Source organism: Natrix helvetica, assembly GCF_964273705.1.
Source record: "Natrix helvetica genome assembly, chromosome: 4".
NCBI lineage: Eukaryota > Metazoa > Chordata > Lepidosauria > Squamata > Natricidae > Natrix > Natrix helvetica.
In genome coordinates this window covers 92,726,201-92,743,482 of record NC_138550.1, presented here as the reverse complement: position 1 = coordinate 92,743,482, position 17,282 = coordinate 92,726,201, and the positions used below count along the sequence as shown (strand labels likewise).

The 17,282-nt window shown below is 40.2% G+C and overlaps 1 protein-coding gene across 1 annotated transcript in view; it reads right to left on the bottom strand.

The window, feature by feature from the left end:
* Positions 1–17,282, bottom strand: part of CDH20 (cadherin 20) — a 207,333-nt gene that overhangs the window by 33,334 nt on the left and 156,717 nt on the right. Inside the window, exon 3 of the mRNA XM_081951855.1 lies at positions 15,778–16,121. Within this exon, the coding sequence (XP_081807981.1) occupies positions 15,778–16,020 (243 nt within the window). The 5' untranslated portion in view covers positions 16,021–16,121. The remainder of the gene's footprint in view (positions 1–15,777; positions 16,122–17,282) is intronic.

Here is a 17,282-nt window from a genome sequence, read left to right as displayed (position 1 = left end):
CCTCCTGCAGCCACTATTATCGGTTTGGCTGATCCTGACCAAACTGGCAGCAACCCACATCTGATACATACATACATACATGCACACATACATACATGCACACATACATACATATATACATACATACATACCAGAAGTGATATTCAGCCAGTTCTGCAAACCGGTAGCAGAAATTTTGAGTAGTTCAGTGAACCAGCAAATAGGCTGGCCCTGACCCCCACTGCCTCCCAGCCGATTTCCTTTTTTTATTAAAAGTTTTTTTTTATTTTAAATTTTCAAAACAAACACAACACAAAGAATCCTCCTTCTTTACAGACTGTAGAAAGTGTATCAGTTGGTTACCAAAAGCTTTCGTGCATCTCTTCCACTGCCATCACACAATTCATTTTAATATATAAAAATAAATTCAAGTTATTTGCACATCATTTTCACGGCAAATAAAGAATGGGCTGATTATGATATCTATTAATTTGGAAGAGCTGACATAAGCGGCATCCATCTTATAACATACTGTACATATAAATATTTACAGAAAGTACAGAAACACAGCACAAAAAATACTTTAAAAGAATAGTAAAATATACAGATCTCCCCCACCCCCTTTTAATGACCCTGTCATCCCTTGCATCAGGATGGAGTTAGGGTGACTGATTGGAGCTGAGCATTTACCGGCCGGATGCCCTTCTTGACACCTATGTGGAGCTCACAGCAGATATTTTCTCTGTGCCCAGAGTGAGAAATATCTGCCACTATCTAGGATCACAGCCTCCTGATTGGGAGGCAAGAACTCCACCTCTAGGTCACCATGCCGCTCTCAGTAAAATATAGAAGAATAAATAAGGTTAAAAAACATGCATGAGTAAATGCACATATCCCCATGCCCCTCACTCACACCTATCTTAATTAAAGTAAAACGATACAGGTTTGAAATATAGGAAGGTAAAAAAGCTTAAATTGTCTTTGCTGGACACAAAGGGAATAGCACAATGGGAAGGTAGGGAAGTTTCTTAAGGGAAATATTTCAGCAATATGACATGACTCAGAAAGACTTTTATCTAATTACAAGTTATCACATCTCTGGGGGTATCGAAATACCATAGAAGAAACTTTGAAGTCTGTTTTAAGGAAATGGCAGGTAAAGGGTAATGTGGAAGCACACTATAGCTTGGATTTGGAAAAGTATATAGTTCTTGATCTACAATGGCCTTGATGGTGAAGGAAAAACCAAGCACTGGGGCTAGCAAAAAGCACGAAACATTTCCATATTACTGTCCTTTCCCCCATCACTCCAAACTGCAGTTATCTAGTGAATCATAAAAATACATACATGAACTAAATCATTAAAAAAACAAAGCTGCTATGTTGTGCATATATTTGATGCCAAATCTATTGCTTCTTTGCATTGTAATATCCCACTCCTAATCAGTATTTCCTAGTTATCCAAGATTAAATCTAAAGTACAAAAATAACAATGTGGCAGTGAATTTATTTCACAGAATATACCATAGTTAAGCTAAGGAGAAATGATGAAGTTATACTGTGGACATTATTTAAAAAAAACAGAAGATAAGGTAAATACAATTGTTTGGGACATCTTTATGCACTTGCGCACAGCTGCAAGTTGATAATACATGATACAATGTTAAAGGCAGTTAATGAATTAATACATTGCACAGTAATTAATTAGTTCTGAGTACACTCTGAAAATCTGGGAGGTGAAGATGCAGATCAGCAAAATAAAGTACCATTATCTTTTACGAAAACAAGAACAATTCAATTAATAACATGCCCACCGTTCCCTTGTAAAAATAGTTGAATAAATATAAAATCTATTTGTGGCTTGATTAAAAAGCTTGTGGAACCGTAATTAGCAATAGAAGACTGAATAGACATTTTATTTGCCTTTCCAGAGTTCACATGCATTGATAGAAAAAAAGTTGAAAAACAAGGAGTAAACACTGCTCCTTTTATTGAATTTAGAAGATGTCTAGTAATGTGACTGAATCTCAAGGTCCACAAAGGAAGACCTACTTGCATATTAATCTTGGCCACAATAACCTCATCCTATACCCTTAGTTGGATTTTACAATTTCTTGCTTTCACTTGTATATAATTCTAGGGTTTTTTTTAATTTCGTTTTTTACAAAACCATTTGATAAGTATATAAAAAAAAATACAAATGCAGCCACTAAGTAGCTCATGAATAGTCAGCTGAAAACCTTAGGGCAGTAATGATGTTAAAATGTAACACGTCATTTTAATTTTTGTTACAAATTATGCACTAAAGCACCATAATGCTGCAAAAATAAACTAATTAAAGCCCCCAACCTCTCCATCCTTCCTGCTTCTCATTAGAGTGAATCTTTTTTGAATAGTTGAGTTGTTCAGCAAATAGTTTATGTATTTAAAATATTTATACAGTCTTATAACAAGCTCTGGGTGGCTCCCAATCAAAATTTAAAACATGCATCTTGTCTGTATTACTTAATACATCCTGAAAAAAAAATCTGTGAACTCCATAAAATACTCTTAAAAGCAAACTCCTTTAAAAAACAAATTTTGGTTACTGTATAAATATTTCTGTGGAATTAGGTGAATGAACAAACAGCTAAAGCTGCAGCACAAGAGAAGTCTAAATGGGACTACAGATTTTACCCCCTTAGAACTACAAGCTTCACAATGAGACCAATTCTTTCATGTTACTACTCATCAGTTCAACAACTCTGAACATATTCCTACACAAAGTCTTCCTGGTGTTCCCAGAACAGAATCTGCTCATCTGGCACAGATTTCTAGAGGAGACCCATTGAAGGTCCTTGCTCTTTGAAAAATAAAGGGTGGTGGTGGTAGACCAACTAATATACCTTCTGAAGAGTAATCTTTTGGTGAACCATCAAAGGTAGCGGTAGTTGCTGTTGCTATATTATTTGTGTTGATATCAGAGATGGGATCCTTCGAGAGAACCTGTAGCTAATGTTATGGCCGGTTCAGAGAACCGCCAAATCCCACCCCTGGCTGGCCATGCCCATCCCACCCTGCCCATCCAGGAGTCTCCACACAGCCTGTTTTGGATGCGAAGTAAGTGCAGGGCCTGTGCGGAGGTTTGGGGAGGGGAAAAATGGGCCTCCTGGAAGTTCTGGAAGGCCGGAAACGGAAGGCCTCTGGTGCCCAGGGGAGCCAGTTTTCACCCTCCCAGAGGCACAAGGAAAGCCTCAGGAGCCTGGGGAAGGTAAAAATGCCTCTCTGCCATGGTGCAGGACCCCATCATGGCTACGCCCACCATGGCCACGCCCACCCAGCAACTGGGCAGAGAACCCATTGCTGAAATTTTTGCAGCCCACCCCTGGTTGATATTATATATTAAATTATGGTTCACTGCCCATAATTTTTATAGATTGCTAAATAATCACTGCCTGTAAACAAGACACCCCCTTTTGCTTTGTCTGTAAGCAAAAGCAGGTGAAGAAGCTAAAAGGAAATGCTGTTTGGCTATCTCCTGGGCCTTTAGTGTTGGTACACTTGACTAATGTCAACAAGAGATTGACAAAATCAAACTTTATTTAAAAAGGGCAGGGAAAGAAAGAATATAAATATCCCATTTTAAGTAGCATGTAGAAACATTCAGCGGCAAAGGATATGAAAAATATGGAGCTATTCAATAGACAGACCACATCAGGAGAACCTCCAGTAGAAAAATGGGCAGAATCTAATGCTTGGAGCTGTTGACAGGAAAATAGATGTGCTATTAATATAGAAGGAACTCTGATGTAAAATCTTGCTAATTTGCTTAAGAGACACACAAGGAGTAAGCATCTGTAGAGATGATAATAATCAGTAACGGCAGATTAGTTATTTAGCATTTTATCTCCCATGCTGGAGAGGTTCAGAAGAATCTTAGGACTGCTGAGGTCAAGGAGGGCCAAGAGGGATACTCTAGCTTCATCTTGATTCTACCAGTGGGCAGTCTAAACCTTCTTAGTTCTGAAATCCAATTGAAAAGGGTCCAGATACCTACAATATCAGTATCCTCTGAAAGAGTGCTAATCATCTTCTCAACCATCTTCCATAAAAATGGAAAGTTTTAGTCTTTGTAGAGACTTAGAAAGATTATGTTGACAGAGATATACAGGAGCTGTTACCTAGATAAAAGGATTAGGGTTAGTGCTAGGGTTAGGTCAAACATTTTAAAAGTCCAGAATAAGATATCTTTCAGAAACAACTCAGGCAGATAGCATCCTAATTCACTGAATAGTAAGAAGGCAGAGTAGACCTTCACAATCTGTAATCATAGCCAATCTCAATTGAAGCAGTTTAAGCCTCCCTGTAACATTGATTTTCTGGTCTAATCTATCTAGTGGGACTGCCAGAGATTGACCAAAAATTGTCCATCACTGTGGGATATAGCAGTGGTTTCTTAAGGATGGAATGGAGCATTGCTGTAGCACAGCGATGGCGAACCTTTTTTGGCTCGCGTGCCATAAGTGGGGGGAGCGCAAGGGGCTCGTGTGTGGGCGTGCCGCACCCATAATGCAATGCGCGCCCCCCCATGCGCATGCGCGCAGTACAGACGCTCCCCCCCATTTTTACATGCTTTTTTCGCCCTCCCCAGGCTCCATAGGATTTATAGGAGCCTGGGGAGAGTGAAAACAGCATCCCCCGCCCCCCCAGACACCCTCCGGAGGCATCAGGGAAGCCTCTGGACAGTCCATGAAGCCTTCGGAGCGATCAAAACGATCCTCCGAGCAAACCCGAAGTGACTTCCGGTTTGCTCGGAGGGTCGTTTTGATAGCTCTGAAGGCTTCAGGGACCGGCTTCCCTGACACCTTCGGAGCGCTCAAAACGACCCTCCGAGCAAACCGGAAGTGACTTCCGGTTTGCTCGGAGGATCGTTTTGAGTGCTCCGAAGGCTTCAGGGACTGTCTGGAGGCTTCCCGGACGCCTCGGGAGGGCATCCGAGGGGGTGGGGGAGGCTGTTTTCACCCTCCGCAGGCTCCTATAAAGCATCTGGAGCCTGGGGAGGGCGAAAAATGGCTTTAAAAAAGGGTGAACTCAGCTGGCTAGCGTGCGCATGTGCGCTGGCCAGCGCCTCGCGTGCCCTGACAAATGGCTCCGCGTGCCACCTGTGGAATGCGTGCCATAGGTTCGCCATCACTGATGTAGCACAAGCTACCCACTCTCTCAAGGAGGGATTTACTACTGCCTGGATCTAACCAAATGATCTCCTGGGTTACTTTGACCAGCTTGGAGGGACATGACTGTAATTGTATCCACAGATCCAAAGAGCCTGTTCACTTCCTTGGGACTCACAGGTTTGAACTGTTCTCAGTTAACCAAACCAGACCATGCCGCAATCAACCCCAAAGAAGCTGTATACTCTAGCTCTAAATGGATACAAAGAACTTTATGCAATAGATGTCTTTGCAGAGCACTGGTAGACATTCCCTTGGCCCCTCCTTTCCCAGGAAATATTGAACCATCTTAAATAGGGCTGCCTGCTGATTGTCTGCAGATGAGATAAGAGCAGAAAAGGAATCATTTTTTCTTTCAATGATGACCTTACAGTAAACCTGAATAAGATTTTACCTTTATCTAATCATATTTGGTTCATCTTCTTCCCCCAATTCTCGAAGGTTCTCTTTTGTCATTTTATCTTTCATTGTTCTGCAGAGAACCAAGGGGAGATGAGAGAGTCCATTTAGGCACAATCCAATCTCTGACCACCATTGTGTCCTCTTTCCAGGCAGTGGATATTGTTCTGACCCAGGCTTCCCAAGAGCATGAAGCAGACTCCTTGTCCCGACAAAAAAAACTTTTATTAATTTACTGTGAATTCTGCTCATTCACACCCAGCAAAACCTTTCAAGGGAGGATTTATAGTCACAGACCTTATCTAGCTTGGAGCTCAGGCCGGTATCTGCAAAACTTGGCAAGGAGTCTTGGAGAGTCACAATCTAATTAAGTGAACTAATTGTCTCCTGCAAACTCCCCTCCCCTTTCGCTCCTCTCTTATTTCCTCTGGGAGGGGCCATTCATCATCCATCTGTGGCCTTAACTCCAGTGACGTGCGGTGAGGTTTATGGCTAGTGAGGCACTGACCCAGTGGTGGGTTTCAATTTTTTTTTAGACTTGTAGACATCAACTCCCAGAATTCCACTGCCAGGCATGCTCAGTTCCAATTTAAAGCGACGGCATTTGTTTTTCTCCTTTGCGAAAGAAGTTTACTTCTTTCTTTTTCTTTTTCTTCTCCCTTCCCCTCCTTCCTCCCTCTCTCCCTCCCTCCCCCCTCTCTCAAACACACACACACACACACACACACACACACACACACACACACACTGGATTGGACTACACACACTTTCCCCCAGCCCTGGAAGGATCCAGCCAAACTTCACTGATTACAGTTTTGAAGAGGCAACGTGGCTCTGCCTGCAATCAAACCCTAACCCTTCCCTCCAGCCTTTGCCTAAAGCCCTGCACCAGGAGGATGAAATTCCTCACCCTCCATCTGACCCACACGCCTTTTCCAGCTGTTTCAGAGAGGATTTCAACTCTGCTCTTGCCTCGGGTCCTCTGAAGAAGCCCCAGCCAAACGAGCGCCCTCTACTATGAGGCAGGAGAACTGCGTGCCTCACCTACGTCAGGAATTTTTCAGCTTTTAACCCTTGCTTAACTCTGCTTGAGTGATCATAAAACACTAAAGTCAGACTAGATGAGGCATGCAGTTCTCTGCCTCATAGTAGAAGGCACTATTTTAGAGGCTTTTTTAAACAGTTAAGCAGAGTCATCCAGCGTGAGGCGGCAACTAGCTCAGCCTGACCTCAGCTCTTGCCTTTTTCTTTTTACATTTTTTTTTCTTTTCATGATGACAGTGGTGAGGCTGTGCCTCCCCTGCCTCCCCTGACTGCACGTCACTGCCTTACTTTCAAGTCAACCCCTGTTTTTTAGCTGTCCCCTTTGTCTGGCAACTCTGTGCATGTGCACACTGGGAATAGACTCCGGTGTTCGTCTACCTCACTGATGTCTGACCCTGAAGGCAGCTGATAACTGGCATATGGCTCTGGCCCTTTCTCTGCCTCTGATACAGAGCCCTCATCAGAGCCTTCCCCAGACTCCAGGACTGGCCCATGTTCCTACCCAACCTCCTCACTGTCCAAATCTGCTGCCAGCTTTGCTGGCTGCCGGTAGGCCAGAACAGCTATGGCCTCAAAGGAACCTTGCATCACAGCCTTACAAATATCCATATATTCCCAGTGAAACATTATTGCAGTGAAGAAAGACTACAGAGGACTTCAAAGTTGACAGATAGTGATCTGACCATGACAAAGGATTAATAGTTAATATCACCCAACTCCAGATATCACAGTCACTACCCTGGTATAAAAACAGGTCTAATGTGTGACTATTTCTGTGATCCAGGCTTTCAATAATCCAGGTCAGATCTATCGTTGTTATGATGCCATGGGCACCAGGGTTGTCTCTGACTGCCTACCCAAATGAAAGGAAAGTGAAAATATATAGTATTAAAATCTGGGCAATTCTGTTGCTAACCAGCCACAGTGGAGAACAGCTTTCTTTCAAGAAAATAGGCAAATAGAGTCTCTTTCTTTTTCTTCCCTCAGATTGAGGTGCTGGGAATTTATATCAGTGCATTTTATGACTCATCGAAGGGCCAATTGTTGGTTTAGCCTAGAGCCCACATGTATCTATTGCTCTGTGCTGGCTTAGGGAAATGCCTAAATTACCTGAACTGACCACGGGATCAGCTTGATGTTGAAGTCTCTTTCCCTAAATACCTCGAGCAGTTAAATTCCCAGATTATACCAAATGTTTTCAGGAACACTGTAAATCAGGGGTGGGCTGCTCCAGGTTCACCCAGGTTTGGGTGATCCTCTAGCGAAGATTCTGTGTGGTTCGGTGAACCCCCAAATCCCATTCCTGGCTGGCCCCACCCACCCAGCCCCATCCCTCCCAGGAGTCTCCACGTTGCCCGTTTTGGATGCCAGGTAAGTGCAGAGCTTGCACGGAGGTTCAGGTAGGGTGAAAAATGGGCCTCCTAGAGGCTCTGAAAGGCCAGAAATGAGCCTGTTTCTGGCCTCCAGGGAGCCTCTGGAGCCCGGGTGAGGCTGTTTTTGCCCTCCCGGAGGCTCAAGGAAAGCCTCCAGAGACTTGGGAGGGTGAAAATCCCTCTTGCCATGGTGCAGGAGGATGACTAGGCCACACCCACCATGGCCATGCCCACCCAGCAACCAGGCAGAGAACCTGTTGCTAAAATTTTTGAAGCCCATCCCTGCTGTAAGTCTATGTTCGGCCACTCCTGAATTCAACTGTGATGGAGAAAAATTATTTTAAAACACCATATGTTTTTGTAGCCATAGCACTTAGACTTATATACCACTTTACAGTGCTTTAAAGCCTCTCTAAGCGGTTTACACAGTCAGCATATTTCCCCACACAATTTTCGGTCCTCATTTTACCCATCTTGGAAGGATGGAAGGCTGAGTCAACCTTGAGCCTGGCGAGATTTTTTTTTCAAAGAATTTTTTATTTTTTAATTCTCTTAGATACCATTTTAAGTATACATTCACATGATTGTTATTCTTCTTTACATTTATCATCCTTATACATTTATTATTTCATTTAATAGGTTATAATATATAGTTTGGGTTGCTTTATTTACCATCCCTTTCTTCTGTTGTATGTAACACCACCTTGTTTTCCCTTTCTTTTCTCCCTCCCTCACTTCTCTACTTTCTTTCTTCCTCCTCTCCCCCCTTCCTTCTTTCCTTACCTTTTTCCTACTCCTACTCTTCCTCTTCCTACCCTCTTTCCTTCTCTTTCTCTCCCTTGCATCCTCCTCTTCTTACCTCTTTCTTCTTTCCCCTGTCTTCCTTTCATTCTCTCCTCCTCTCTCAGCCTGGTGAGATTTGAACTGCCAAATTGCAAGCAGCCTGTAGGCAGCAGAAGTAGCCTGCAGTACTGCACTCTAACCACTGCGCCACTGTGGCTCACATGCATATCTAAGGATAATTTAAACAAGTGTTTTTTTCAATTTGGCAACTTTAAAATATATGGACTTCAACTTCCAGAATTCCAAAGTCAGCAAGCATTTCTGGGAGTTCAAGTCCGCACATCTTAAAGATATTAAGTTTGGGAAATATTGATTTAAGCACCGATCCCTATCCCAAGGAGGTTGATTCTGGTTTCTATTCCACTTGTGATGAAGGTAATAGGTGGGGCTTAGACTCAAATCTTAACTTGATTCAACCCCTTAAAATCGCTGTGCTTTCCACTAACTATAACTAAAAAGACAACAAATGGCAATTGTTTTTGTTTTCTCCTGTGTGATACTGCATCTATTTAATCAATTTTCAGCCCACATTCCATTAAAAGCAATCTGAAATTGAACCAAAATTGCAGAATTATAGCCTCTCCTGAGATTGCAACACATGCCAAATTGAAGACAAAACATGGGGGGGGGGGTTGTCATCAGAGAGATTTGCCAATAACATTTTAGTTTTTGACAGAATTGAAAATAATGTTCAAGCACAGTTGACACTTCTGAGGGGATAAATCTGCCAAGTTTCAGATGATTAGGTTCAAGGGTTTTATGTTGCTATCCTAGTTAATGAAAAATGTTGTAAGGCAAATGTCCAAAAAAATGCAAAAAAGAAAGAAAGAAAGAAAGAGAAAGAAAGAAAGAAAGAAAGAAAGAAAGAAAGAAACAAAGAAAGAAAGAGAAAGATATAAAGCTGATTCCAGCTCCCTCCCTCCTGCCCGTCCGCACATCATCAAGATGAAGAGTCAGAGGAGGAATTCTGGGAGTTGAAGTCCACAAGTCTTAAAGCTGTCAAGTTTGAACACTCCTGGGGTTTTTTTTCTAAAGGGTTAGGGGTACAAGGTTCTTGTAACTTGACAGCTTTAAGACTTGCGTGCTTCAATGCCAGAGTTCCTGAGCCAACATGACTAGAGGAGGAATTCTGGGAGTTGAAGTCCACAAGTCTTAAAGCTGTCAAGTTTGAACACCCCTGGGGATTTTTTTCTAAAGGGTTAGGGGAGCAAGGGTCTTGTAACTTGACAGTTTTAAGACTTCAAATGCCAGAGTTTCTGAGTCAACATTTTGGTTGCTAAGCAAGAGCATTGTTAAATGAGTTTCACCACATTTTACAAGTTGGCCACACCCATCCAGGCACATGATTGCCAAGCCACTCCCACTCAGTCACATGGCCGGCAAGCCACTCCCATCCAGTCACATGGCCGGCAAGCCACTCCCACAAAGCAGGCCACACCTACAGAAGAGGTTCTAAAAAAATTTGAAACCCCCCACTGTCTGGTACCTTCTACTTTGAGGGACTACAGCTCTCCCAGGCTTTTCTTTCCAATGTCTTTTAACTGGAAATGCTACTCAAGGAATCTTGGACTTGAAACAATACACTGAGGAAATCACTGAAATATTCACATGCAACTTCACTAAAATGTTTATTTTAAGTATGGGAAATCCACAATTAAGAAATGATTTATAGGTAACTTTGAAGGATTTTTAAATCTCTAAGAAATCACCTGTGAGCTGGGTTGTGACTGTGGTAATGATCTCCAGTTTACGCCACTGTTAATTTGATCCAGTTTAGACTAGAGATTAAGGTAGCAGGTTAGAAAGTGGGAGACTGAGAATTCTAGTGCCACTTTAACCATGAAAGCCAGCTGGGTGACCTTGGACCAGTCACACTCTCTCTCAGCCCAACTCACCTCACAGGGTTGTTGTGGAAAAAATAGGAGGCAAAATGGTGTGTTAGATATGTTAGCTGCCTTGAGTTATTTCTAAAAAAACAATAAAGGTGGGATACAAATAAAATAAATCTCATTTCAGAATGGAGATACCAATTTATCGGGGTTACGATAGGGACAAAATACCTCATGGGTTATTCTTAAACTCACAGGCATATCTTAAATTGTTGTCCATATCCTGTTATTTTTGTACTGACATTATATAAATAATGCAATGATTTTTAGTGAAGAGATTCATTCCATTATAGCAATAGCACTTAGACTTATATACCACTTCATAGTGCTTTTTACAGCCCTCTCTAAGGGGTTTGCAGAGTCAGCATATTGCCCACCACAATCTGGGTCCTCATTTTACCCACCTCGGAAGGATGGAAGGCTGAGTCAACCTTAAACCTGGTGAGATTTGAACTGCCGAACTGCAGCTAGCAGTAAGTTGAAGTAGTCTGTAGTACTGCACTTTAACCACTGCGCCATCTTGGTTCAATTATGTGTTAAAAAAAGCACAGAGCAAATATGAAAGGGTTGCTTTGGGAAATACTAGGATCATATTTTAAAATGACCAAAAACACATTGCTGGATTGCTGGAATTACAAACAGTGATTAAGTATATGAATGTTTTTTACCAGACAACTTTGCAAACAAGCAATTTATTCTTCAACGCCTCAGAATAAGAGCTTAAAATTGGAGCTGATTGGCAGTGATATGAACTAGTTGAGAAGAGTCACATTCCCAGTAACAACACACTTCTAGCAATGGTTACAAATCACATTTCCCCACTATTGACATATCCGCAAGATGCTGCTACTGCAAAGAAGATAGCTCAATTCTGCACAAATTAGTAATGATTGCATGTTTTATTGGACTGCAAAATAGTTGGCTGTAAAGGCCCTTTGAAATCCCCCATTTTGTACATCTAAGGCGAGATTGCTAAAATAATTCTTTGCAAACCTCGTTTTGAACTAATTTGCTTCATAACTCCCAGAGTTAGTTGCAAATAAACTCTTAATTATTGAGTAGCCCATACAGTTCCCATATGGGCAGTTTTGAAATGCATTTTAAAAATTTGACAGAAACAAGTATTTGAAAAACTGACCCACCGACATAGAGCAGCAGTTCCTAGAGGTTTTCAATCAATGGATGTTATTCTCAAAATACACAATTCAGGCCTGTCTTAAGTTCTTTGTAGGCTGTAACCTTTAATTGATTCATTCAGCCATCCATCTGCTTTTTAACTAACATAATATATATCCCAATCTTATTGAATTTTGTTTCTAAAAAAAGATACATAAAGAACAGTATCAGAAATACTTTGAATGCTGTTGATAATATAAATGACAAAAACTAGAAAACGGTTATGATTTTTCTCATTGTGGAAAATATCTTTGATAATTTTGAGTGGCCTTTTATTCACAATATTGAATATACTGATGAACTGTAGGGATTTTTTCCCATGGGGCATTTAGAAAGAACAAGAAAAATGGACTCCCTTTCTCCTTCCTTTTTCTTTTGGCTTTTGCAAGGAAGATATGACAATGAAAAAAAAATCAGGAAACAAACTGGAAAATTAAGAACTAGATATTGTATGCAGGTGAAGTTGCACTTACAATTATTCATCCAAGGGATTCTTTAGAATTAATAAGTAGTATGATTTGGTATAAGGATATTGAATTAATTAATAAGAACAACACTGAAATGAAGTTTCCCTAAAGAAGAAAAGCAACATTTGCAGCAAATGTATTACTGTTAAAGCAATTAAGTACTTGGGAACTCACTTAATAAAAACAATGAATATTTGTAAAAGAAAAATGACTTCCAGACTTAGAAAAATATAATTAAAATTATATTAAATTTATTTAACATATATTAGCATTGTCCTGGAAGAACAGCAGCAGCAAAAATGGATATTTACCAAGTTTAAATTTTCTATTTGTGGTACAAAATCTCGTAAAAAACTACCAAGCCAAGTTCTAACTTACCCCACAGACTGGATTTTATAACCTTATGTCTGGGTTACTTCTACTGAGAGAGCAGGACTTCCAGACATCTTTCATAAATAGCTTTAGTTTATAGAAATAGAAATGCAAAAACTATAATACATTATTCAGTCAAAAGCAGCAGGTTAAAACCATGGAATAAATACAGAAAAAAGTGTGAGCCCAGATTCATTGGCCTTGCCTCAGTGTTAAATATTTCTTTAATGAAGGTGAATATACAAAAATGTAATCAGTGGAGAGAGAATAATTCATACAGAATTATGAATTCCTAATTCTTAATAAGACAAAGATGAAATCCCAAAGAAGACTCCCTCTTCACAATGGTCAAAATCATCTTCAAATAAGCAGTATAGTTCAAAGGGAATTGCAAAAACAGGGCAGAAATACTTGGACTGAATGTGACTTGCAACATAGAACTCTGAAAACTTTGCAGAGCTTGTTTACAAGCTGATACTGAAATATTACACAGAAATTAAATAAAGTAAAGAGTAGATGATTAAATATATGTAGAACCTAAACAGTATAATTGATATGGAAAAATGGGAATGTCATGAATTTAACCTAACCCTGATACTGAAAGAACATTGGGTATAAGAGGTTTTACTATTGATACATTATGCCAGTGATGATTCTCCAAATAGAGAACTTGTTTTGTAAAAATTAATAATATCGTTGGATCACCCATTCCTATTCAGCAACAATATTGTAAATAAAAACTGGCTTAAAATCTTGGGTGAATTACATTATTTGGAAAACATACCTGATGCAAAAGGCTTAAATGATATGATTAACTTCCTCATCTTTTACTCTCTGGGATCATCTATTTGTGTTCTAATATCCCAAATTTGTTTCAATTTGTTGTTTGCCATTGTTTAGGAATAGGGGAATGTACAAATCAACAAATAGGCAAGAGGAAAATTTAATTCCTGCTTTCAACAGCAGGACACTATCATTTTGATTTCACTTCAGCCTTGGCTACAGATACTTGGGCAATGACTGGGAAATAAGTTCTGAATACAGAAATAGTTCTTGTTCAAAGACCTTCAGAAGGAAGCCAAAATAAGCCTCCACAATCTCTCTTGTCCCCACTCTATCTTTATCAATCTGCACTAGTGTGTGCACTGACACTGAAGCAGTTCAAATAAATGCTGACAGAGATTTTGTTAGGAAGATGTCAATTACAGCTGGTAATTGTCAGTGCTGATCTTTAGGAAAAAGGCAAACCATTGACAGTCTTTCAACACAGCCATTACTCTCAGTTCTGGATGACATGAACAGGAAGCTCTCAGATATAAATCAGATGTCCACAAATATATAGGTGAAACTTGAAAAATTAGAATATCGTGCAAAAGTTCATTTATTTCAGTAATGCAACTTAAAAGGTGAAACTAATATATCAGATAAGACTCATTACATGGAAGCTATCAGCCTGTGGCACTGCTGAGGTGTTATGGAAGACCAGGATGCTTCAATAGTGGCCTTCAGCTCTTCTGCATTGTTCGGTCTCATGTCTCTCATCTTTCTCTTGGCAATGCTCCATAGATTCTCTATGGAGTTCAGGTCAGGCGAGTTTGCTTGCCAATCAAGCACAGTAATCCCACGGTCATTTAACCAGGTTTTGGCAGTGTGGCAGCTGGAAAATGAAGTCAGCATTCCCATAAATCTCTTCTGCAGAAGGAAGCATGAAGTGCTCTAAAATCTCCTGGTAGAGCACAGTGGTCCAAAGTCCTGTTGCTCAGTGGTCCAAAGTCCTCTTTTCTGATGAGAGCAACTTTTGCATCTTATTTGGAAACCAAGGACCCAGAGTATGGAGGAAGAATGGAGAGGCCAATCAAGCACAGTAATCCCACGGTCATTGAACCAGGTTTTGGTGCTTTGGGCAAAAGTTGCTCTCATCAGAAAAGAGGACTTTGGACCAAGGAGCAACAGGACTTTGGACCACTGTGCTTCATTAAGACCAGGGTCAACGCAGCTGTCTACCAGGAGATTTTGGAGCACTTCATGCTTCCTTCCGCAGACGTGCTTTATGGGGATGCTGACTTCATTTTCCAGCTGCCCACACCACCAAAAGCACCAAACACCCAATGACTGTGGGATTACTATGCTTGATTGGCCAGCAAACTCACCTGACCTGAACCCCATAGAGAATCTATGGGGCATTGCCAAGAGAAAGATGGGAGACATGAGACTGAACAATGCAGAAGAGCTGAAGGCTGCTATTGAAGCATCCTGGTCTTCCATAACACCTCAGCAATGCCACAGGCTAATAGCATCCATGCCACACCGCATTGAGGCAGTAATTGCTGCAAAAGGGACCCAAACTGAGTATATATGCATGCTTATACTTTTCAGAGGTCCGATATTGTTCTACGTACAATCCTTGGTTTATTGATTGCATGTAATATTCTAATTTTCTGAGATGGTGGATTTGGGGTTTTCATGAGCTGTAAGCCATAATCATCACATTTGTGACAAATCACGGCTTGAACTATCTTGCTTTCCATGTAATGAGTCTTATCTCATATATTAGTTTCACCTTTTAAGTTGCATTACTGAAATAAATGAACTTTTGCACGATATTCTAATTTTTTGAGTTTCACACACACACACACACACACACACACACACACACACACACACACACAATGCATGCATGCATACATACATACATACATACATACATACATACATACATACATATATATATATATATATATATATATATATATATATGACACAATACACACTCACACACACACACACACACTGCTGGAGAACAGAACAGAAATCCTCTATTCTCCCATCTCTCTCAACTAGAAAACAAAACACCTTTTTTGTGAAATTCACAACAAACATTCTAATATTCTTTAAGCCATTAACCATCTCATGACTAAATATCTCTGATTCCCCATCCCTTTACTTTACTTTATTTTAAATTTCTAGACTGCCCCCTCTCCCGAAAGGGACTACATATAGATATGTCCCACATATAGCTTCTTACCTTCCCAACATACAAAGGATCTGTTCCCGTGTATTCTTCCAGAACAAAGAACTGGTTCCACACCCAGCTCCTCTTCATTCGTTGATGAAGAAGCAAATTGTCTGAGAGACTTTGTCCTTGGCCTTTGCTTGGAGGTCTGCTAGTTCCAGATAATACAGTTGTAATGAGGTTCATCATAAAGCAAAAACTGAGTCCAAGCCACTTCTTTGCATTGTCCATTCTGCTTGATGTCCGCATTTTCATATGAGGATTGTTCTCTAAAGAATCCAATAGATAGATCTGCGAAACTTCCAAATAAAGCCTTTCAGTGATACTGGGCAAGCACCTTAAAGGAGAATAATATCCTGTAAAGTTAAAGAAGATCTACTATCAGCTTTTTGGGGAAAAAAACCCTCTTAAAAAAGAAAAAAAAGAAAGCTGAGCCATGGAGTATTTGATCTCCCTCATAAAAATGTAGGCCTGTTGCATATAAAGGAAGCTTCTCATTTGAAATGAAGGTAATAATTGACTAGCTAGAGAGGAAGACCTTGCTAGGAGAACTGCTGGATTTCACTGTATTATTAATTGACTTGGGTTAACAGGTATTTTCTTTGGAAATATTTATGACCAAATGTCTTTGATAGTAGTTACAAGGAGAAATTCTGTTCGTATAAATTATAATTCATAACTAATAACTATGCAATGATTTCTCTTTCTCTCCCTCTCCTCATTTGACTTCTGCAACATGTTCATTGTCACCTACAACATTTTTTGATCATTGATATTATAACACTTTGATTTAAATTTAGCAGCTGCCATCTATTTTTCACTTTCATTATTTTTTTAGCAGTCAACCTTCAACCGCTTTAAGCCAGCTTCACATTTTTGCTTGCTTTTTTGAAAAACCAGTGACATCAGCTAATGCAACATTTCTGGAGTTTTGAATGGTTGATTAATCATTATATTATCCCCCCCCAAAAAAGTCCCAATACTGAAAGAAACATCTCCCAATACTTCCAATGCATATAGTTGTGGGCATAGACCTTAGTGAGTCAACAAATTTTCTTCCTCCTTGAATCTGAAAGACTAATTTGGAGCAAGCAATACTGATCTCTATAAGAGGATGTCTCACCATTTTTTTTTAATGTTAGATTAGATGGAAACTTTATTCAGGTCTTGCTTTGTGACAGTATTTTCTTTCACTGTTTTGATGGACTTAATGAGGTGGCCTTGCAGTCTTTATTCGGTCAGTGTAATTCAAGAACATTCTTCTTTTGGGGCAAAAGTGTTAAACTTTGTATTTTGGGGGTTAAACACACTCAAGAAAGGTTGTTTTTTAAAGTCCACAAGGATCTAACTCTACTCTGTTATGAATTAGGTGTCAAACTCACATCATCACGACAGTGTCACATGACATATCGGGACTTTTTTCCCTCTTTGCTAAACTGGGTGTGGGCATGCATCGGGCCGCGAGTTTGACAGTCCTGAATTAGGTTACTGATTTGACTATCTGTTGAATTATTTTA